The sequence below is a fragment of the Python bivittatus genome, unplaced genomic scaffold (assembly GCF_059951505.1).
Source record: "Python bivittatus isolate LINGU-HERP-01145 unplaced genomic scaffold, Pbiv_v1 ctg000330_np1212, whole genome shotgun sequence".
Classification (NCBI taxonomy): Eukaryota; Metazoa; Chordata; class Lepidosauria; order Squamata; family Pythonidae; genus Python; species Python bivittatus.
Genome location: NW_028277058.1, coordinates 35754740 through 35778171, shown reverse-complemented (window position 1 = coordinate 35778171; position 23432 = coordinate 35754740). Strand labels below are relative to the sequence as shown.

Here is a 23432-nt window from a genome sequence, read left to right as displayed (position 1 = left end):
CTGATTCCTAGTACAAAAAGACAACAAAATCAGAGAAATTAAGAATATCAGGTATATCATGATGTGATTTAGAATTATCAATGATTTAGCAGGTGGCAGCACCTAGCTTACTTTGTCTGGGCTTGGAAATTTAGCTGAATTAGGTCTGGTTAGTTCTTGGATGGAAAGGCAGCAAGAAATTCCAAAATTGTAGACTAGGTTCAGCAATTTAAAGAATCCCAGAGGAAGGCAGTGACCCACCATTTCCATATTGCTGTGAAAAAATTAATATGTCCATGTAGTCATCAGGAGCTGAACCTGAACTGAGGCATCTATCTTAATATTGACTGTCATCTTGTAATGTTTTTGGTCATTTCTGCATTGTATATGCTTGTTCTTTTTACATATAGGAAGCTATACTCCCTCCACTGGTGGGCCCTTCTCTGCTCTCACTCCCAGTATATGGCCTCAAGAGATTTTGGCAAAATATACTCAGGTACATAGATAGCAAAGTGAAAATCTGTTTTGTATCTTATTTTTATTTTGCAAGAATAATTACTACAGTATTAAATAATGATTATGAAGGAGTACAAGAATGCTCAGTAGACTTGTAAATCAACTCACAATGCTGCTAACATTTTTACCATAAAGGAAGAGCTCTTTTGCTCCTGCAGCACCATTCTGCATTTCTGTGCTGAATGCAGCAGCCCAGCCTGTCTCCCCTGTTTGTCATCTTGTTTTTCATCCTTGGCAGACACCAGCCTGCTCACTGTCCTGTATAGGGTTCATTGCAGCTGTCTGCATATAAATTCCTTGTTTATAGCTAGAAGGAGAGTACTTAAATCTTGTTTAAAGTATGTGCACATTTAATTACTGGCATAGGCATAGTATCATGAACTCATACTTGTACAAAAAGATCTCTGAACAGGTAAGTTATAATGGAGGAAAAAAATGGCACAGATCTTACTTAAAGCTAAGAAAAGAATAAAGTAAAAGGTCAGTAGCTGGTTAATTGCCTTTTCAAAGCAAGTCTTACATCTGAGTACAGAAAAAGAGTATAAAAATACGCACTTCCCTTACGTTTAAAATGTATACAAGTTCTTTTAAAAATACCTGGTGGGCTGGCTGGTAATGAAAATCTATTTAAATTGGCTTATATTGATTTATTTTCTTTTTTTGGACACCTGTGCCTAGGCAAAATATAAAATGAGTCTCTGTCCCTAAACACAATCCTTTGGGGCAGGGACTATTTGCAACAGTCCCATATATTGAAATAATACATTAGAGGGATCCAGCTGGTAAATTCAGCTGTTCTGGACTGACATTGAAAGGCAACAAAATTGGGAATGTGTCTAAAGGACATCACTGGGTCCATTCGTATTAAGTCAGGAAGTTAATCTATTTTAAATGAAATATGATCTGATAGCAGATTTTTTTTTCTTAATGAAAGTGGGACGACTGTGATATAATGCAATACTAATAGCTCATGCTACAGCCTCACTACTTTGATGAATTAAATAGTATATAAGTCAAAGAACTAATGATTGTTAGGTTAGAAGAATGGCTGTGACAAACAACCATAAAGATGCATACATACCTCAGATGGTGAAACAGTAGCAATGTTTTCTGTATGAAATATGTGCAGATAGAACTGATATCTGTAGAACTTGGGCAAGGAAAAGATGCTAAGTTTGGAAAAGTGAAAGAACAATGGTGATAGAAATTTTCTTTAAATTCTTTATTTCTGGATTTATTACGTGGATTATCTCTATATACCTATACCTATCTTAGAGAAAAAGAGCTGTGGAGGAATACCCTTCTGTGCTCTCAAGGTGTGTTGCTGGTGATTATGAAAGAGGAAACCAGGTTGAAGGAGACTTCTGAGAGCATTCACTATTCATTTTGGATATCAGCAGTGTGTAAAAATATTGTATTTGACCATTGCACTAAGTGATAAATAGGATTTCAGTTCTTTTATTTTCCAGAAAGAAGAATCGGTTGAGCAGCCAGAGTTCCGATATGATGAATTTGGTTTCCGAGTTGACAGAGAAGGCAAGTTCTTCATTTCTGAAAGGCCTGACTTGTGCTCAGATCTCTCTTGGGTTCTCATTTAGAAGTTTTCATTCCCACTAATGCTATTTCATTTCTTTATTTTTAATTGTTATTCATTTTATTTAATATTTTGAAAGAATATCAATGAAAAGGATATGTCAGAAAGATAGTTACAAAATAGATAAGCACTATTTCATTTCTTGTTTAGGGCTGTACCTTGAAATAACTTTGGGTGTAAGGAAGAACAATGCCATCTTTAACTATGAAAGTTATGAATTTGGGATCTTGTTAATTATGATAGTATACATATATGTACCAAATGTATGCATGTACATTTTGTTTGAAATGCACATGAGTGACAACCCAATAACAACCAGAGTTGCAACTTCTTCAAGCATGCATCAGGATTCAGCCTGCAGACATTTTTGGGAAAATCAGATTAATCCAATTCAGTATCTACATTTTCAAGAAAACAAACATTTTTCTTTTCCTACTTTCATTTGAATTCATGGATGTACATAGGCTTTATTAGGGACAGCTCACAAACAGTTTTCTGCTTTTGAATTCACATGCATCCTTGATTCATACAATTGTGAATTAGGAATTATCTACACACCCAAGTTCAATAACTTGTTTCCCAATTATCTTGATTGGAATACACAAATATTTAGAGACTTTTTTAGAGACAATGTTATCAACATTGGAAAAATAAATAAGTCTCTAAATATTTGGATTTTTTCCCTATTGGTTTGGATATTTTTGCTACAGATGGTGCAGAGTCATCCAGCAAACTTTTGGGGATCCCACTGATTGAAGAGCCACAGCAGAGACTGAAATGGCAGGCCCATCTGGAGTTCACACACAATCATGATGTGGGAGACCTCACATGGGATAAGATTGAAGTCACACTTCCACATTCAGACAAACTACGGTCTCTGGTTTTGGCTGGCATTCCTCACAGTATGAGGCCCCAGGTAAGACTACTCAGGAAAGAGAGCTTGCCTGTAAGAATCTCAGACTACTTTCAACCCCTTTCCCACGATTTTTCCTCAGCTGTGGATGAGACTATCAGGTGCTCTACAGAAGAAGAGAAATTCAGAAATGTCTTACAGAGAAATTGTGAAAAACAGCTCAAATGATGAAACCATTGCTGCTAAACAGGTGAGTACTTCTCAGTTGGGATAGTGCTTTGGGAAATTAAATCAGTAACAATTATGTTCTTACACAGAGCAAGGACTTAAACCATGTGGACTCAGGACTCTGAGTGTCCCCTGACCTTCCTTTATATAGTTCTCTGAGCTTCTCTGACCATGATTGCTGAAAATTGACAGCATAGTTTAAATAGGCATACATTTTAAAAAATACAATTAAAAACAAATCAAATAAATTTCCCCTAATTACACCCCCCCCAAATACCCTGCCACATTTACACCTCATCCAGTTCACAATCCTCAGCTCCACAGAATGTTAAATATGTTGCAACTTCAGAGTTAAAGAGGTTGGCTCAGTCATCTTTCCAGGAATGAGTGGAAAGCATTTGCCAGCAAATTTCCTTTATAGACTAAAGATCAAAGAGGAGCGATGTGTATCTATCATAAGAAAAATGTGTAATTACCAGAAGGTGGGCAATGGACAGATTTAAATATAGAACTCTGTTAGCATCTCCCTTTATCAGCACAGTTCTATTTGCTGCACAGCAAGGCTGATTACTCTGAAGGAAAGATTTCACATTAAAGATTCTTGTGCAACAGCTCCTGAGATTATGGTGTGCTAATAAATGGTAATGAAGCACTTTGTTGTTGAATTAAACATTGAGTACTGTTTGTTGTAAGTAATTTTTTCATACTGGTAAGAGTGAGAATATTTGTTTTCTGAAATATGTACACCTTGAACACCTGCAGATGAAGCACTCCAGAATGATTTGTATACTATCTCTCCTCTTGTTTAACATCTGCATAAAACCATACAATCATTGAGGGAGGTCAGCCGCCAGTTTGGGGCCTGGTATCATCAGTATGTTGATGATACCCAATTGTATTTTTCAACCCTAGGCTGGCCAAGTGAGGCTGTTGAAGTTCTGTCCCAATGCCTGGAGGCTGCACAGGCCTGGATGGGGAGAATGACTGTGGCTTAGTCCTACCAAGACGGAGTGGCTTTAGCTGTTGAGACCACCCAGATCTGGGGATTTTCCATATTTACTCCTGGATGCAGTCAGAAGTGGTGCACCACTTGGGCATTCTTTTGGACTGCCTATCTTCTATGGTTTCTGTCTGTCTGGTATGATCCAGCAGAGTGGGTGCAGTCCAGGTCCCCTTTATTAAACAGTGCCATCTTTCAGATTAAAGAAATGTACCTTCTCTGTGGCAGTGCTTGACCTTTGGAAGGAAGTCCCCCCGAGATCTATATGGTTCCCACCCTGATGACATTCTGGCTATTTATTCTAGCTTTAGGGTAGGGTGGATGAGAATCCCGTGTTTGTGATGTTTATACTTGCTTTTTTGTGTATTGCCGTCTTGTGATTATTTTGTAGTTATTTTTGTACTTGTTTTGATTAATAGTCTGTGTATAGAGAGGGGGAGAGAGAGAGCACGCACGCCTGTAACTTCTTATTTTTATGTTATTTTATTGTGAACCAGCCAGAGTTGGTTGAAGTTGATTGGCATCCCAAATGAATGATTGAATGAAACCTGAGAAGCTTCTATACAACTTAACATGCATGTTTACAGCTTAACCTTTACTTTGTCAGTGGTGCAAGAAATATCAGAGCATACTGTGAGCTAGAGAATATGAGATTAGAGTAGAACTGTGAAGGCCTGGAAAAATAATTGGCATTCTGGGGACTTCCTGGGGAAGATGGCGAGCTGAAGACAGCTCCGCAGAAAAGCGGAGCCAATGTTTGTAGACTTTTTTAAGGAGTCGATTAATAGGTTGGCTCCTACAATCCTCTCTGGATAAAAGAGAGACACAAGCTATTTCTCTTTATGGTTGCCCCTCATGAAGAGACTGCAAGATGGCAGTTTCTGGAGGGGGGGAGAAATCGGGAGACAGGAGAATTCTCCATAATTGCTCAAGCAAATGGAGCCTTTTCAAAGGACATTAAGTTCATTCACTTCCCTTGCTAACTACCTCCAGAAATTGCCTATTAACTGCTTCAAACAAGTTAGACACCTGCAAAGTGACAAGGCTGGAAATATCCAGTGAGTGCCTTCAATCCTTAAATAAGAATATGAAGATCTATTTTTACAACCTTAAGAACTTAAAATAAACAGCAAAAGACAGCAAAATTTACCTGAAAAAAATATGAATGAGACTCTGAATAAGAGCTTGTCATCAGATATAAAGAGAAAACTGGATGAAGCTTTAAAAATTAAGGAGATAAAAATGACAATCCCGGAGAGCAATTGGAATTTTTTTTGTTGTCAGATTCACAAAAGAGACTGTTTAAAATACTGAAGAAATTTGTAACAAGGATCAACAGATCCTACAGAATTACAGAGAAACAGAATTACAGAGAAAGATTGTGCTGTATTGAAGAAAAAAGAAATATAAAGTCAGATTATTTGACCAGGGATAAAAGGGAACATGTTATTTTGGATGGCTCTTTTTGGATTTACTGATATCTTAATTGGAAAAATGTGGTACACTCAATTTGCTTACATTTAACAAGATGTTATAGTTTTTGCCCCTATAGGTATTTTATGAATCTTTATAGTATTTAAATTGGCTTTGCATTTAACTGTCTTATCTTTGATTCTTGATGTTTCTCAGATTGAGAAGGATCTACTCCGCACTATGCCCAGTAATGCCTGTTTCTCCAACATGAATAGCATTGGAGTACCACGGTTACGCAGAATTCTTCGTGGCTTGGCTTGGTTATATCCTGAAATTGGGTACTGTCAAGGCACTGGCATGGTAAAATATTCTTTTTCATTATGAAATGTATTTGCATTTTGGCCATTTCCTTTAAGGTTCTGATCATAGAAAAGTGAGGAAAGAATTAACGCTCTCAGTACAGCTCTTAAGCTATTTGTAGAGAATCACAGGGAATCATTTCTTTTTGTTAATTTGTCTTAGATGGCCCTCTACCTTTAATCAGATTTTGAACTTGCTATTTAGGTAACATGTAGGCTTCCATTTAGTGATGCCTGTCAACTTATTCACACTGAGATTGTGGCACATAGTTGTGGGAACATATTTATGAGAACAAATATGTATATCCCAGGTTTGTGGAATCTCAACCTAATGCCACAACTAGCTCTTCGAGCCTCCATGATACAGGAGGCAAAATTATTAGAACGCTGATTTTTACATGCTTCCTTTCTATTCTGCCACTGAACATATAAGACTACCTTCTACCTAAATAGTATTCTTGTAAGCAGAAATAAGTCCTTCTTGGGATAATAGGTTCTTTGATCCTTACTTTCAGATCTTCTCTTCCTTCATACTAGGTAGTGGCTTCCTTGCTTCTCTTCTTGGAAGAGGAAGATGCCTTCTGGATGATGTGTGCTATCATTGAAGATCTGGTGCCAGCTTCCTACTTCAGCACCACCTTGATGGGGGTCCAGACTGACCAACGTGTCCTGCGTCATCTCATTGTGCAATACCTGCCACAGCTAGACAAACTTCTTCAGGAGCATGACATTGGTAAGAGTCCTTTGCCCGCTGATTTCTTTGGATTGCTGAGATGGGTACATGTTGACTAAAAACAGGATTTTGAGAGCTTCAAGATGTTTAAAGTGGGGCAGATGTAATAGACTCCATTGCAGTTTAATGGAGGAATAATCACTTGTTGATGGGAGAGCACCCAAATTCAATATTTGGCATGACACATTGTCATTTTTAAAAACATCTCTGGAAAGTTCTGCCCAATATCTTGGAGAGCCATTGTCAGTCAAAGCACAAATACTTGATTTGTTTTAAAGCAGATTCCTAAATACTGTTTATCATATATCTAATGTGTTTAGAGTTCTCACAGCAACACTTACGATTTTGCTATCTCACACTCTTCCTGTAAACAGGAAGTTGAATTTTTAAAGAAGTCTTCAGTTCAATTTAAGACTTTAACGTCCAGCTCTGTTTGTGAACTGAATAACAACATATTGAACATTGATAACAATGCTAATAAAGGTCAGAAATTATTTCTACATGTTATTTTTGTAGATGTCCATGTGTGGATTCAAGAAGTATATAGATGTATCTATAATCTCTTCTATCATTTTGAACATTCATCTGTGGAAAAAATAGTGTGTTTAGTTGTTGGCCCTGATATATCTTAAGACAAATTAAGAAGAACCATATTTTGTTCTTCATTATTTAAAGCAATAATGTTAATGTATCCTGTTTATGTTGGAAATGAAAAGAGCAAGTATGCAGTTCACAGATGAACTGGTGTTATATGTTTATTTCTATCCACAGAGCTCTCCCTCATTACTCTACATTGGTTTCTTACATCATTTGCTAGTGTGGTGCATATCAAGCTGTTGCTGCGTATCTGGGACTATTTTTTCTACCAAGGCTCCATTGTTCTCTTTCAAGTCACGCTCGGTATGCTCAGTCTGAAGGTACTCAACATTTTACAAAGTTTCCTAATCCCTCGTTTTTTCCCTCTCATGGAATGGAATGAACATACTATGTGGGGTGCCAAGAATTCAAGAGGACATCTTAGAACTCTGAGAATCTTGGGGTGAAGGGTACTGTTTCAGGAAAGAATGAAAAGTCATATTTTGCTCACTTTAAACTTGGACAGCCTTTGGACTCTCACCATATAATATCCCTCTTTTCAACCTTCTACACTAATGCTAGTAGCCTAGTTTAAAGGCTACTAAGCCTTTAAATTCAATAAGAGACATTGAATTCTGTTTACATTAAAAGAAATATGCATTTTTCTGGATAGAGCCTGAAAAATCAGTAAATGCACATTTCTAACACAAGAATCAAAGAAATATATTATCCTACTTTTGTTGAATGCACTGATAGTGCAGCCAGGTAGATGCATGCCTATTCAAAATTAATGGATTATAAAAATTAGTGAAACCCATCATTTTGCATGTTATTTTGTAACCTTGAGTTATCCTGGTAAAGAGATTACCCGAAATAGGTTTTGAATTTTTATTTTCTTGATGAACACAACTGCTTTTGCCTTTTTGTCCATTTATGAGAATCTGTTGAGTGCAATAAGGCTTATTCCAAGTTAGGTGCAGGTAGACCGCAGACAGAGAGAGCCTGTATTTTGTTCTGCATAAACTATTCATATGTGAATCTTGTAGTAGAATAACTGTTGTGCAGAATGGCTGTTATATATCACTTATACAGAAGTGGCTGAAAATCTGGGTATCAGTGAGAGATTACTTTGCATGCAACCTTCATCTAACTGGAAACATGAGCGTTCTTAAAATCTACTTAACACAATTGTTTATTTGTTTATGAAGGTTTCTGATAAGCACAGCCAGATTTGCTAGAAGTAGTTCCAAAATTCCTGAGAGAAATAGGATTACTGAGGCAACATAACTGCCAAGATTTGAAAGTTTGCCTCCCAGACTAGTATGTCTTTATCAAGTATAGGCATTATTGGATAGCTAATATGAAACGAGCAAAGGAAGCAGTGACTGAGAAGAAGGAATAAGACAACATAGATTGATGTTACCTTGCCTGTATTATCTAAACATTCACTATTGGAGTAGGATTAAGTACAAGAAATGGGAGCAAAAATGTTCTACAGGATGATTCATCTGTATCATACAGAATAACTTGTCCACATTAACACAGGAAGATGAACTCACCCAGTCTGAGAACTCTGCATCTATCTTCAACACCCTCTCGGACATCCCATCTCAGATTGAAGATCCAGATGTGCTCCTACAGGAAGCTATCCGTGTGGCTGGCTCACTGACAGATGTAGTAGTAGAGACTCAGCGTTGCAAGCACCTCGCTTACCTCATTGCAGACCAAGGGCAGCTGCTCAACCCTGGTGCTGCAGTAAACTTATCAAAGGTATGTTTTTAAAACCTTTTGTGCTTCATAAGTTCAAAATATATCATATTTGGCCTTGGCTTCCATGTCTTTGACAATAATGGTGGTGGGTCACAATCTTATATACCCTGTGATGAAATGCTGCCAGGCTTCCCATACCTGCTGCAACTTATCCCCGTTTCAGCTCTGTATCACTTTTGTCATCTGCATTCCCTCCCCCACACCCGTTGCTTGTACATAATCTTCAAAATATACCTTACTATTCTAAACAAAGGGTTATTGCTCAGTAAAAGTTTTTTGAAATAATTTTCTCCCTTTTTATACCTTGCTTTTCCATCTCACTCAGATTGTGCGACGCAGGACACAGCGCAGGAAGTCTGGAATCACATCACTCCTTTTTGGTAACAAAAAATTGCATAATAAATTTATTAATTCCCTGGAAAAAAAATACCACAGTTGAAAATTGTTAATGGCTATGTATATTTATTGCCAAGCCATGTGTTTGCCTTTGTCTAAGGTAAGCAGAATAAATGTAATTTGCTTCTCTGAGGGTCTGTACACAGCTCAGAAGTTGCAGCTAGTCCAGAACGTGGCTGCTGCCTGGGGAACTTTAGAGTCTCGGTAATATGTTTGAGGCCTTAAATGGTTTAGGACCTTGATATTTGAAGAAGCACCTCTCCCAGTATGTACCTTTCCAAATACTAAGCTCTGCAGGCAGGACTCTTCTCAGCATCCCAGATTTGAATACATTGTCTACAAGGGATGGGCACTTTTCTGTTGTGGCATCTCAGCTTTGCCAAAATTGTTTATTTTTCAGTGCTAGATAAAGACCTGATTTTTACTCTTGCATTTGAGATTTAACAGCCATAGCAACCTGGCCATACCATATTTTTCCTTGTAAAAATCTGTGCCTCTTTGTTATTGTATTGTGGCTATGGCTTTTTAAATTCATCTAAAAAATTTGCTTATTTTTTACTTCATTTTACTGTTTTATCATAGATATTATATGGATTGATCTCCCCTTGGGATTGTTAAGATAGTGGGCAAGCTATAAATATTTTAACTGATGTAGAAACATGAGTTAATCTTCTAACACTACTGTACAACATAGCAGTTGTTCCTTCTGATTTAAATAAAATAATATTCATTTGAAATTTTGTCAGTACCTGCAGTGGATCCAGTTTTGCTGCTTCATAGACATTTTTTCTTACTTCTAGGAGAAGATGATATGGAGGCACTGAAAGCCAAAAATATTAAGCAAACAGAGCTGGTTGAAGACTTGCGTGAGGCCATCCTACAAGTGGCCCAGCATTTCCAGTGTGTGGATCCCAAGAGTTGCAGCATAGTGAGTGTGGAGCTATCATCATGGACACATCTATATATTCTGTTAATAACTTACATACATTTATGCTTCTAATTTAAGCAGAGGCATAGATTTGTATGATTGTCATGGAGAAAATCTATCTATGTGGTTGCTAAGAATTGACACCAACCTGATGCCACATAATCAATAGATTTGTATAGTATTAGAGCAGAAGAATATAGCTTACTACTGTCCATCTTATACCCAGGATTTGACTCCAGATTATACCATGGAAAGCCACCAGCGGGACCATGAAAGCTATGTTGCATGTTCCCGTAACCAGCGGCGACGTGCCAAGGCATTGTTGGATTTTGAGCGTCACGATGATGATGAACTAGGCTTCCGCAAGAATGATATCATCACGGTATGGTGGTCAGGACCAACAGAATAGGCATCATACAGAGGAAATTGAGAGGAAGTATTACCATAATATTATATGAATAAAGAACAACAAATGCACTGAATTTGTTTTTTCAAGACTACAGCCTAAATATATTTGTTATAAGTGCTAGACAAAACCATAACTGAAAAAAAAGGAACAAGAGCAAATCATAATTACATATAGTAAAGCAAATTGAAAAGAGGAAAAATGCAAGATTTATGTGAATGTGAAAAGACTTGTGTAGGATAACAAAAATGAGAAATTTCTGGAACACAATCTGCAAGCATTTCTTTCATGTATTCTCTGAAACCCTTCAAATTCCACTTAGTGAATGAGACAGTATCAGCATCTGATATTTTGCAGGACCACCTTGCAGGACAGAAGAGGCATGGCTTCTCTTGTCACAGTTCCTGCTGCATATACATCAGTGTTTTATGGAATTGTTATGTAGTGCCTCATTTATTTATTTTTTCTTATATTGTATTACTTTAATTGTTTTTGTATGTATTTAAGATGGGCAGCTATATACATTTTATAAATAATAAATAAATAAATAAATAAATAAATAAATAAATAAATAAATATATATATATATATATAAATGTTTCCGCTACAAAATTCCAAGTACCCCAGCGAGGTCTGAGAATCATCTGCCATTTTCATTTTTCCTGGAACACTTCATTCTAGAACACCATGGAGAATTTAAAGAGAAATAGGTGGGCAGAAACTGAGCTATTATTTTCTTTATGGTCTTTTACAATTCAGTAGCAAACCTATCCCCAACTCATGACAGATACATGTGAATTCTCTTCACCTTTCATTTGCTGTTCTTACTTGCCATGTTTCTATCTTTTTTTCTGTGTAAGTATTATTTCTCCTTTCCATTCCTGTAGATTATATCCCAGAAAGATGAACACTGTTGGGTGGGTGAGCTGAATGGCTTGAGAGGTGAGTAGAAATGGGACTTGTAAAGGTGGAATATTGAGAAGAGCTTCAATATGTGGTTACACAATTCCAAATGTTTCCATATATTAGTAACAAAAATACTAAATCTGGTCCAATTACCTTCATAGCCCAATCCACAAGTAGTTTTTTTTTTTTAATTTACGGGTTTTTAACCAGCTGATATTTTATCCTTTTACTTTTTTTTTTTTAAACAGGTTGGTTTCCTGCAAAATTTGTAGAGGTCTTGGATGAACGGAGCAAAGAGGTAAAATGCTCTCATCTTCTGTACATACCTTATGACTGAGTCTAGGTCAGACTCTAGGGCCAACACATTCTATTATTTTTTGGTCCAACATTCAAATTTTGCAAAGGACAAATTTTTGTTCTGCAATGAGATGGGCAGTAACAAATTTGAAATATAAATAAAATAAATAAATAAAGGACATACTGAGTTCTGATACTGAGAAACATAGCTTTATATGTAGCAATATATATATCGGTAAGTGGAAACATATATATGAATGGGGATCCTGTGTAAAAAAAAAAAAAAAGACCTAGTGATCCAGAATAAATTAGTGAAGAACATAGAAATTAAATGCAAATCAAAAGTATTCAGATTGTAAGAAAACCAGGGAATTAATTAAATGTATTATAAGAACTAGTTCAAAATTGGTAAGAAATCTTTTAAGAATAACAAATGAAAAGGCAAATAGTAGGAAAGTCTTTAGAAATACTGTAGCAGCTTCAATCATACACTTGCTGATCAAGTGATAGAAGTTCCTGACAATGCATGTTTGATCTTGCTGCATTTTTCATGCCTGGAGTTAGTGCACAGACACCCATCCATAAATAATCAAAACAGAGATGGCATAGTGATTGATTGATTGATTGATTGACTGATTGATTGATTATTTGCCATCAAGTCGTTTTCGACTCCTAGTGACCACATAGGATTTTCTCCATGACAATCTCTCCCTAACCTGGTCTTTCAGGTTTTCCAGCGGTGCACTCATCACCACTGCAACTGAGTCCATCCACTTTGCTGCTGGTCTTCCTCTTTTTCTCTTTCCTTCCACCTTTCCCAGCTTTAGAGCCTTTTCCAGAGAGCTAGATCTTTGCATAATGTATCCAAAGTAGAATAATTTGAGCCTCGTCATTTGTGCCTGGAGTGAGAACTAAACAAATCTTTACCATGAATCCCTCTTTCTTGGCTGGGCTACCTCCAGATTAATAGGCTAAAATCTTGTTCCTTTCAGTACTCCATTGCTGGAGATGATTCTGTCACAGAAGCTATCACAGACTTGGTTCGAGGGACCCTCTGCCCTGCCCTCAAGGCTATATTTGAACATGGACTGAAGAGGCCATCTCTGTTGGGAGGTGCTTGTCACCCCTGGCTCTTCATTGAAGAGGTAAAGGAAGCACTTCCTCTTTGCAAGATCTTTGAAAATACTGGTAGTCCTTCTTTAGCAACTGCCTCATACAGCGACCATTTGCAGTTACAACAGTGAAAAAAAACTTTGCAACCAATCCTCGCATTTACGCAGGTCTGTAAAGCAAAGGAAAGCTGAAGTAAGATCATAAGCACGGTTGTGGTTTCACTTAGCAACCACTTCGCTTAATGACCGAGTTGCCGTTCCCAGTTGTGGTAACTAAACGGGGACTACCTGTAAGCTGGCAAGTACACAAGAAAGTATTGTGGCCTAGCATACACCAACTTTGTAAATCTGGACAGCAAGGAGGCATTTGAATAAAATTGGGGGCCCCTTGTAGCTAATTTGGTGGGGAGGATGCAGACCTAAGTTATTGGTCACCTGTAAGAGAAATAAATAAGATTTAAAATTAACATTTGTGTGTTGGGGGGGTCCTTTTCTCTAGGCTGCTGGACGTGAGGTAGAGCGAGACTTTGACTCTGTGTATTCTCGTCTTGTACTCTGCAAAACCTACAGGTAAAGTTTTTTCTCCTCACTAAAATGTTCTATGTCTACCCAAGTATCCCTCCTGGTGAAACTAGTTTTTCTTGTAATATTTTTACAGGACTCTTTGGCCAAATAAATGGTGGAACAGCATATTGCAGCATAAATTCCTTAATCAGAAAATTCTTTTAATTATCTGTTTTTGGGCAATACTTTTTAGGGATCAATCAAAATGGTAAAAAAGGTATGCAAGCATTCACATTTTCCAGAATTCTTCTTTAGGCAAGATGTTATAATGAGCGGGAGATAGGAATGAAAATCTGAAAAAGTCCAGATGTTACAGCAAGAAGATCTGCAGTTCAGAGACAATCTTGACATAGAGTCTGTAAGTTCAGTGCACATTACTGGAAGGTGTTGCCAGAATCAAGTTTCACATGCATTCAGGGAACAAGAAAATAGTATCTCCATCACCATCACCATCTTTGAAAACATAAAGGCTATATAACCCCTGTGCTTTCATCTGCCATGAGTCAAACTCAGATTCCTGTCAAAGCAGAATCAAAGAAACACTGGTCTTTATATTAGCAAAGCCATAAAGTAATTTTAGATGTTTCACTAGGTAAAAAAATTATTTATTTATTTATTTAGTCATATTTATACAACCACCCATCTCACAGACAAGTGACTCTGGGTAGCATACAAGAAAGCTAAAAACAATATATACAAACAAATATTAATATTATTAAAAACTTTAAAATTATAAAAGGCACAAAACTAAAAAAATAAAATATATATATTGGGTGAAAATATATATGTATTTTATTTATGTATATATATATACATTTATGTATATATATAAATATATATATAAATATATATATATAAATATGTATATAAATATATATATATATAAATATATATATAAAATATATATATTTTATATATGTATATATTTATGTATATGTATATGTATGTATGTATGTATGTGTATGTATGTATGTATGTATGTTTGTGTTTATATATATTTATATATATATATATATATATTTTTTTTCCACTGGAGCCATCTCAATGTTTTGCCAGTCCCCTGGGGTCCCCAGGCCTGATGACACAACCAGGTCTTGAGGGACTTCCAAAAAGTTAAAAGGGATGAGGCCAGCCTCACTTCGGGGGAAGAATACTCCATTAAGTGGGGGCCACAGGAAAATAGGCCCATTGCCTAGGACCCACCAAATGAAGCTCCTTAGTTGACGGGACCCACAGCGTGCCCCTTCTGTAGATCTCGTGGGATGGGCAGATGTAATCAGGGAGAAACGGTCCCTCAAATAACCTGGTCCCATGCCATCTAGGGCTTTAGAGGTCAAAACCAGCATCTTGAATTGGACCTGGAAACAAACTAGTAACCAATGCAGCTCGCAAAGCAGAGGTGTGATGTGTGTTCTTTTAGAAACACACATAACTGCCCGCCCTGCTGCATTCTGTACCAGTTGAAGCTTCCAGATACTCTTCAATCAAGAGTATTAATTCATTCAGCAAACCACTACCATCTTGTCCTTTAAACCCACCCATCCCTGAGAATTTTTTTTGAAATTGCACTGTAAAATGCTGGCTTGTTGTTGAATTTTGTTAATGCTATTTCAGAGTGTTGAAGGTTGCCTGTAAGTTGCCAGTGAATGGGACTGCATCCTCAATCTGTGAAATTCTTTTTTAGATTGTATAAAATCATCTTTCTCTAGAGGCAGACTTCAGCATTGGACATCAAAAATAACATATTTAAGGCATATGAAAAACCATCATGGTCCGAGTTATGGATTTCAGATTTTTTTTGTGGTACAGAATGGCTATGCTTTTTAATCCTCTATTTTGTCTCCTACCCACATCAGAAGATAATTTCTAGCAGTGTCTGGCAGCAGCAGTCATGTATGATGGAAACTGTAAGGACTACTGTGACTCTATTTAACAAGAGGTGCTATTGGTTTCATGATAGAAATGGCACTGGATCTCTTGCTTTGGCTTAGTTGATATATAATGGATGTTACTTTACTGTTTTAGGTTAGATGAAGATGGAAAAGTGCTTACTCCAGAAGAACTTCTTTATCGAGTGAGTATACAGTTTGGTCTCTAAAACAGGCACAGAAGAAACCTTAAGGAGGCTTGTATGAATGCTAAATATGTTTTCTTGTGAGTCTGTGAAAAACCATGTGAATTGTCAGTGTCAGCTGATGTCATTTTAAGACCTAATCATCCCAGTTGCCTCCAGAGGCCCAAAATTGAGGACATGAAATTTTAGTATTTTCTGGTTCCAGAGGGAGGAGGTTTACCCACATATCTTCATTTTTTCCTGGTAGGCAGTACAGTCTGTGAATATGTCACATGATGCAGCACATGCTCAGATGGATGTAAAGCTTCGGTCTCTCATCTGTATTGGATTGAAGTGAGTCATACAATTCTGTTTCAATCTTGCATTTATTAGCAGAGAATAGGAAATAATAGCTTTGGATTGCATTTTATCGAAAAAGCCATGGAATAGCAGTTCAGGGTGAAATTGTCAGCCCTTCAAGGTAGATCAGACTAGGAAACCAATGCCATGCAGATCAGTACTACTTTTATTGTAAAACTATAGTAACAGTCTTGCAAGTCTGAATACACTTCCCCCTCCTACGCTTTATCTTTGTGTGAACTAGGAGGGGCTTGTCTGAGGTGTTTCCTCATGTTACATTCTTGCCCCGGATTCAGGCCCCTTATCTGACCATTGCCTTGGTAGCAGCTCTTCCTCTTGTCCCTCAAGGTCATTCTTTCTACCCTCTACAGTAATTTACTGGTTTACGTCTTTAAGCATGCTAAATGAACTCAGGCTGGTTCTGCAGAATGCTAGTCTGTTTGCAATAAGACCTGCCCCTCCATAAAGTGGTAGAGGAGACGAGAAAGCTGACCTGCCAGGTATCACCAAGACTTGGCTGGGTGAGGTTGAAGGGTTGCTTACATCTGAAATCTGTCTTGCCGGGTTTTGGATGGCATACCAATCATGAGGCAGAGGAGGAGGGTGACATTGATATGCCCAAGACTCTTATGATGTCTAGAAGCCCTGTTCCACGTGGCCAGATGTGAAGTTCTTTACAAAAAGGTACCAGGGACAAGTTGGGAGTTTTTCTGGTGTACTCCGCCCCCTCACCCGCTACCTTGCTAGTTCCCTCCTTAGGGTTCCTGAACTTCATAGCTGGCTGATGATGGATACCCCCAAGCTCTGCATGCTAATTAGAACAGTATTTCTTTTATTCACATTTTTCCTGGATTGCCTAATGTGATGGCATACTTCTATGGTTTGTAACCTTTTCTGTAATTTGATTTTCAGCGAGCAGGTGCTGCATCTGTGGCTTGAGGTATTGTGCTCTAGCCTGCAGACAGTGGAAAAATGGTTCCATCCCTGGTCATTTCTGCGTAGTCCTGGCTGGGTACAGATCAAGTGTGAGCTCAGGTAAGTGGAATGTTCTTTCTACCTTCCATATTACGGTACTGCCAGAATGTGTTGTCTGGAAACTGCACTTACCTAAAAGAATTCATACCTGTGTGACGCAGTGAAGGAAGGAAATTTTTTAAATATCTCAGTATTAGACTCTGAGAATTAGCCCTTATATGTAAAGGTAATGTGGTGCATTGTTATGTCATCAAGACCACTTTCCCAGCATACTAGGGTTCACTTTACTACTGGCCATCAAACACCAAGTGAGGAAATGGAAAGAACAAATTATGTGTATGTAGGGTTGAGCAAGTCAAACTAGTTAATGGAAAGCCAAAATTAAGAGGGAACTACTCTGAGCATCTGCAGTGAACAACAGAGGTTGATTGATTGGTAGTTTTGATTAGAGGATCAAGGCTGCATATTGACCACCTCCACTATAGAGATAGCAAATATGGCAAGAAACACATTGTAAATAAAAAGGTTGGCTTGTGTATGGACAAACTAGAACAAAATATGTTGACTTTCTAGAGTACTGAGTGTTCCAGCATTACCTTTTCCTTTGTTCTTTTTACAATTAAAGCCATTTATCCTGCCTCTCTTCTATATATTCATTTTTTAAAATTTCATCTGTTGGTGACTATATAAGCTTTCCAACTTTAGCTGGAATGTTTGTCTCCAGTACAGAAGCTTATTGTGAACTGTTTTTTTCTTCAATCTTTGGTTGTCTTGATTTAATAAAACATATAGACATTACTGACACAAATATATTTTCTTCTTTTGTGTAAATCAGATATTTCTTCCCTGTGTAATATTTAAATGTTGGTTGTACTTGTGCATAAGGTATTATCTAATGTTGCCAGTCCTGACTAGGAGTGGATAAATTAGACCTGGATTTTCTAGTAGATGTCTGTTATTTGCAACAGCTCAAGCAATTGTTTAACAACCATAAATTAATCACACTGTCTTGGTTTGCACAACACACTAGTAGGGAAAATTATGTTTGGCTGATTTATAGATCAGTGAGTGACACAAACATAAACTGAATTTTAAGTTTCTGTTTATATAACAGTTCCTTTATTCTGTTGCTATAGTGTATGAATTTGTACCAGAACTATTTGAGGTTGGGGTTTATAGCAATGCTATCTAATTCCACTGACTATAGTGTATATAGAAGACGCTTAAATCCTAATTGCTGGGTATGTTCTATCACAGGGTCCTCAGTAAATTTGCATTCAGCCTTTCTCAGGACTGGGAGCTCCCTACAAAAAGAGAGGTGAGTGTGTGATCCTGCAACTGTACCTAGGTTTCTTAGCACAAATCAGAAACAGACTGTCTCTTACTATCCCTTGCCTTGCATAGGATATGAGGCGCATGTGACCTTGTCTTTCTGTCTTAGCCTTCAAATCCTTTCTTTCTTAGGGGCCAACTGTCTGAAGGTCCTGCATCAGAGAAAGTATTATTAGCAAGAATTAGTATGATTGTAGAATGTTTATAAGTTCTTTGCTTGCTTTATGTAGGAGAAGGAGAAGAAACCACTGAAGGAAGGAGTTCAGGACATGCTTGTGAAGCATCATCTCTTCAGCTGGGACATAGATGGGTGACACCTTTATGAGTCAGTGTTTGGACTCCTTGAATGGCAAATGAATGTTTGGCATATATCCCTCTCTTCTCCCAGCCAGTCTCTTAGCCCTTTGTGTGTTGTACATCTTTCTGTAACTTGCCCCCCTCCAGTAAACTTCTACTAATCACTATTAAAATTTGGTGGCAATTTGCTACAGAACAGGATTGAGGAACCTGTGGTCCATGCGTAGTGCTGAATATAATCCCAAGCAGCCTAGCTAATGGTGAGCAATGCTGGCACTTCTAAAGGGCCACAGCTTTTCCATTCAATAGCAAATAGGAGGAGCATTTCAAGTGATCCAAGTTGTATAGTAGTGTTACCTTTCCTTATGGTTGCAAAGAAATATGACTTTGTATCACTTGGGCCCTGTACTTGTGGAAAGCAAACACTTTTGCTGACGCATAAATGTATAGAAAAATAGTGACATAACCAGAAAGAGGAGGACCCCCTAAGGTAGCCATCTAGCAGTTACATTTCTTCTGTCCAAGAGAGCAGAGTGATGCTGGAAGAGCTTGGCTGAAATTTGTCTCCTTTGAGGAAAAGGTTTTATTTCCCAATGCAGAAATATGAGCTCGCTTCACAATAACTAAGAACATGACAGTGTGGGGCTTGGTGTTTTTTTCTCGGTGCTAGGATGCACAAATGGCTTTGGTACTGCCATAAAGTGCCTAAAAGGACTGTCTGGTGATTGAGGCTGCCATGGGTGTAATAAAAAAATGGTTGCAATAGCAGTCTGTCCTTTTCATTCTGTTCAGCTGTGATTCAGGCTTAGTTATTTTAGCTAGAGCAATTTTTTTTAGTTATTATTGCAAGAGAGCTATATTATATTCAGAAATTTATGTATATTTTGACGTATCTTTAGAATGGGAAATGGATTCAGGCTTGAGCTGGCTCAGGGGGATAACTGCAGCTTCTATCCTGAGGGCGTGAGCAGAGACTGCAGGGCAGAAGCACACTCTTTGCTTCGTGGTATCCATACTAGTCCAAGTGCAGGAAATGAAGAGCACTAGTGGAGAGCACAATCAAACCATTAAAATGAAAATTAATCAAGATTGTATCATTTTTGGCTTATAAATTAATGTAACTGTCTAAGACAGGTTAAATGGGAGTGAACTTTTATATGTATTAGCCTGTTGTTCTTGTTGTTCATCTGAACTACAGAGTATTAGTCTTACTGAGAGGAGCAAGAATTGACACTTTTGTACTGATATCTCTAGACACTGCATACCAAGTAAAGGATGAATTATATTTCTAGATGCAGTGTTCCTTATTGCATAAACAGTGCTCTTACAATCACAGCTTTTTCCACCCTTTTCCTTCCTACTTGAGGGAACAGAGGCAAAGTACTCAAAAGTAAGATAAAACACAGGTATGACTAATGTTGTTAGTGGAACTTGCCACCTAAATTTAACTTGTGTCAATAGCAATACCGTGAAGTAGTTCTTTGTTATTCATGTGCTAAACGCCTTTGTCTGTATTTTCACCATGGCAGATATATGTTACTGACGATGCCATGACCAAAGATAAGATGTACAAAAATGCTAGAACACAAATTTTTTAATAAAATGGATTTTTCAGATATCTGTAAATGAAAAAATAATTTGATCTATCCATTCTTTACCCCTCCCCCACATTTGTTCATTCCATATCCTTTTCCAGTTCCATGTTCATTCTGTGTCAAATCCGAAAGCTCTGCTTAAGGCTCCTCCCTGTGTTGCTAATTCTTTTCATTGATGAATAAGGGAAGAAAATATGCATGCTGATCTAATACATGTTATACTGGTATGATTATCAGCAGAAAAATACGTATGTTGAGACTAAGAGGCAGATTCTTATTTACTGTATGGGGTAAAAGGAGAATTTAGAGAGGATAAATGACAGATACTACTTTATACACTGGAGAAAAATGGACATTAATGTGAATTCCAATTCCCCCTTCCATGATAAGTAATGTCCCCAAAGCATTTTAAGTTCATTAGTAGTGTTCTGTCAAAGCTTTTCACCTTATTTTTGTATTTGATTATGGTGATTGGGTTCTTCTTTCAGAGACAGGCAGTTGTAGTCATAGCACCTTTTGAGAAAAAGTCCTCTTGTTTGATAGTTTCTCTCCCTTGGCCAGTGAACGAGACACATGCAAAGCTTGTTTACTATTCTCGGCATGAGGGAAGATGCAAGATGCTCATACTGAACTAAGTGCTCCCTCCCACTAATGTGGTCCTAATCTATGTTATACAAGTTTTATATTCCAAACAATCCAAAAACTAGCTATCTTTGCAAACTAGTCACTAATCTATATGATTAGTTGCATGTCCTGCAGAATATAAAAGATGACTACATTCAGCAATTCTAACAATCTGATTCCTGCAGAAGAAAGATTTTTACAGAAATCAGCTTCACTTGCAGTTAGCTATTCCAGGACATTGGCTAGTCACATAATCGCAACTAATTCTTCAAGATCAGGCTATTCATCATAAAGGGTTATTAGGATTATATAGACTCTATAAACTGTTAGAGAATCAGAAGTAAAGGGGTTTTTGGAATTCTATAAAATGAGAGAAGTCTCCGTTACTTGGTGGAGAGGAAGCCCATGCCAGCAGATCCATGAATTATACATTCTTATCTATGGAAAGGGAGATTGACTAATAATATTTATTTTGAGTGGCGTGTGCAAAAAGGTTCAACTGGTGGTCTAAGGGCAAGGTCCCATTCCAACCTCCACCCTAAAATGGTTGCTCTGCAACAGTTTTACAAAAAGGAGAAGCTAAAGGGAAGCATCACCTTCTAACGAGTGAATCAATTTCTTCAGCCTTCTAAAACGGTTTTACAGAGCTATGTACAAATTTACTAGGTAAAAAATAAAGCCAAGTTTCAAGAGGAAAGACTGGAATTTACAACCACATTTCACAGTAGCAGGGATTATGGCTACGTAAATTTCCTCTGTGTAATAGCACATGCATCTCCATCCCAAATGATCTCCTTTTTGGAAGGAAATTGATGTGCATGTTCTTTGAGGTTCTTATTGATTGAAACTTGTGAAGAGTTGACATCAGCTAAGCTATCCAAGGAGAGATACAACCACAACCGTTTATGTGCAGCGATATACAGCAGAGACTACTTCCCTATGAACCCAGTTGCCAGTACAGAGGAAGCTGCACTTTGTGTGCAAAAAATATGGAGAGGAGGGGTTACATCTGTGAATAGTATACTCTCTAGGGAGAGCAAAGCAGGGCAGTGCAGCTCAAATACTGCAGATGTTAGGTTGCCAACCAGTCAGTTCAGAACTCCATTTCTTCAAAACAGCAAGCTCTAGGCAATTATGTTCCATAGCCAGAACCATTAGAATAATTTGTAAAAGAACTGCAGGAAGCTGCTAATATCATCCCTTGTACAACTGCTCTGATTCATGGCAAATCCTGGCTGGTAAGATACCAGAACCAAGGTAATTGGCCCTCTGGGGCAATCCAGAACAATGGCTAAACAGCAAGAGCTGTTCTCTAAGCTCTGGTATATAACTTGGATTTAGCTTTCTCACTACGCAGTAAGCACATATACTACAGCATTATCAACAAAAAGGGTTTTTTTAACTAGATTGTAACCATCAGAACTGATAGTAAACTCCTTCAGTATGAATTCATCCTAATCCCCCACTTCCTTTCCCAGATGAGTCATATTTTAAGTGAAAATCTTTACAATATGGACCAATTAACTTTTTCCATTTTTTAATGCTTTCTAACTAGGTAGACTCAACTCCAGCAGGGAGCAGTGTTTGCCAATGACTTTTTCTGGATTCTTTGCCTAGAGCTGTTCCCAACTCTTGCAAGCTGCTTATGTTGAAATATTTGCAGTTATTCATACAACTCTGATGCAATCACTAAACATTCGAGGAAAGAGCCACATTTCAACTAACCACTGGAAAAGGTGGAAGCTTTCCTGAGATTGAATTTTCATTCAGAAGACATTATGGGTGCTTGCCCTTGGCTCTAACTTTACAAAAACTGGTCAAAATGGATGTGGGGGTGGGGGAAGAGGGAGGAAAGTTCATTAGATGCAATTTTTACTTAAGTTCTTGCTCATCTCCTACACCCACCTGTACTCCCTCAGTCTGCTTGGTCAAAAAGTTATAAGCAAGAATCCCAGTGCAGCTGCAAATCGTGTCCATCAAGGAAATCTGTAGAGAAGAGGCTAGGGGTTGCAGTACTGAGGGGTGTAAGGCTCATCACTGGCCCACCTGACAGCTCCAACCAATCCATGCTGTCCAAGTTGGGTTCTGCCAAGTCCAAACCTGGTCCCCCAGTAGGCTCAGGGGCAAAGTGCAATTCTGATGTGTCCATAGGTGATGATGGGTGGTCCAGAATAGCTGAACTGCTTAGCATCTCACTGTAGAGATCAATTAGGGGCTCAGTTCCATCAGGGACTGCTGTCAACAGAGAGAGACCAGTAGTACTCTCTAGGAAGTCTTCCAATCTGCCTGGTGGATTAACAGAGCTTGTGTGGCTCACAGACACCTGCAGAGGGAGCTCTGAGGAATGGTGATTGCTGGAGGGAGAAGTGCATCCTGGGGAAATAGTGGGATCTTTTCTGGCTGGGGAAGACTGCTCTTTGAATTGAGCTGAAATCTCTGTTGGAAAAAAAGACATTAAAAATAGTTATTACATGCACTCTAGCACTAATGATATAGCCATTACTCCTTACTACTATTGCAGCACTTCAGGAATTGCACACATCCTTAACGCCTTCAGAAGATAGTG

At 37.9% G+C, this 23432-nt stretch overlaps 2 protein-coding genes across 7 annotated transcripts in view; one reads left to right on the top strand and one right to left on the bottom strand.

The window, feature by feature from the left end:
• The window catches only part of SGSM3 (small G protein signaling modulator 3), a 30969-nt gene extending 10706 nt beyond the window's left edge, over positions 1 to 20263 (top strand). For 3 of the 4 annotated variants that reach the window (XM_007420012.4, XM_088141015.1, XM_025175544.2), the window contains exons 4-23: positions 390 to 475; positions 1965 to 2031; positions 2800 to 3005; positions 3085 to 3192; positions 5800 to 5943; positions 6480 to 6675; positions 7447 to 7592; positions 8797 to 9021; positions 9347 to 9401; positions 10218 to 10345; positions 10572 to 10727; positions 11639 to 11693; positions 11906 to 11955; positions 12947 to 13099; positions 13566 to 13636; positions 15656 to 15704; positions 15952 to 16037; positions 16956 to 17078; positions 18276 to 18336; positions 18581 to 20263. In XM_007420012.4, the coding sequence (XP_007420074.1) occupies positions 390 to 475; positions 1965 to 2031; positions 2800 to 3005; positions 3085 to 3192; positions 5800 to 5943; positions 6480 to 6675; positions 7447 to 7592; positions 8797 to 9021; positions 9347 to 9401; positions 10218 to 10345; positions 10572 to 10727; positions 11639 to 11693; positions 11906 to 11955; positions 12947 to 13099; positions 13566 to 13636; positions 15656 to 15704; positions 15952 to 16037; positions 16956 to 17078; positions 18276 to 18336; positions 18581 to 18664 (2249 nt within the window). In that variant the 3' untranslated portion in view covers positions 18665 to 20263. Of the gene's footprint in view, positions 1 to 389; positions 476 to 1948; positions 2032 to 2799; positions 3006 to 3084; positions 3193 to 5799; positions 5944 to 6479; positions 6676 to 7446; positions 7593 to 8796; positions 9022 to 9346; positions 9402 to 10217; positions 10346 to 10571; positions 10728 to 11638; positions 11694 to 11905; positions 11956 to 12946; positions 13100 to 13565; positions 13637 to 15655; positions 15705 to 15951; positions 16038 to 16955; positions 17079 to 18275; positions 18337 to 18580 lie in introns of those variants that run through there. The other variant, XM_088141016.1, reaches the window with a different exon arrangement.
• The window catches only part of MRTFA (myocardin related transcription factor A), a 95768-nt gene continuing 92562 nt past the window's right edge, over positions 20227 to 23432 (bottom strand). For all 3 annotated transcript variants that reach the window (XM_088141014.1, XM_088141011.1, XM_088141012.1), the window contains exon 16: positions 20227 to 23302. In XM_088141014.1, coding sequence (XP_087997140.1) covers positions 22803 to 23302 — 500 coding nt within the window. In that variant the 3' untranslated portion in view covers positions 20227 to 22802. The remainder of the gene's footprint in view (positions 23303 to 23432) is intronic.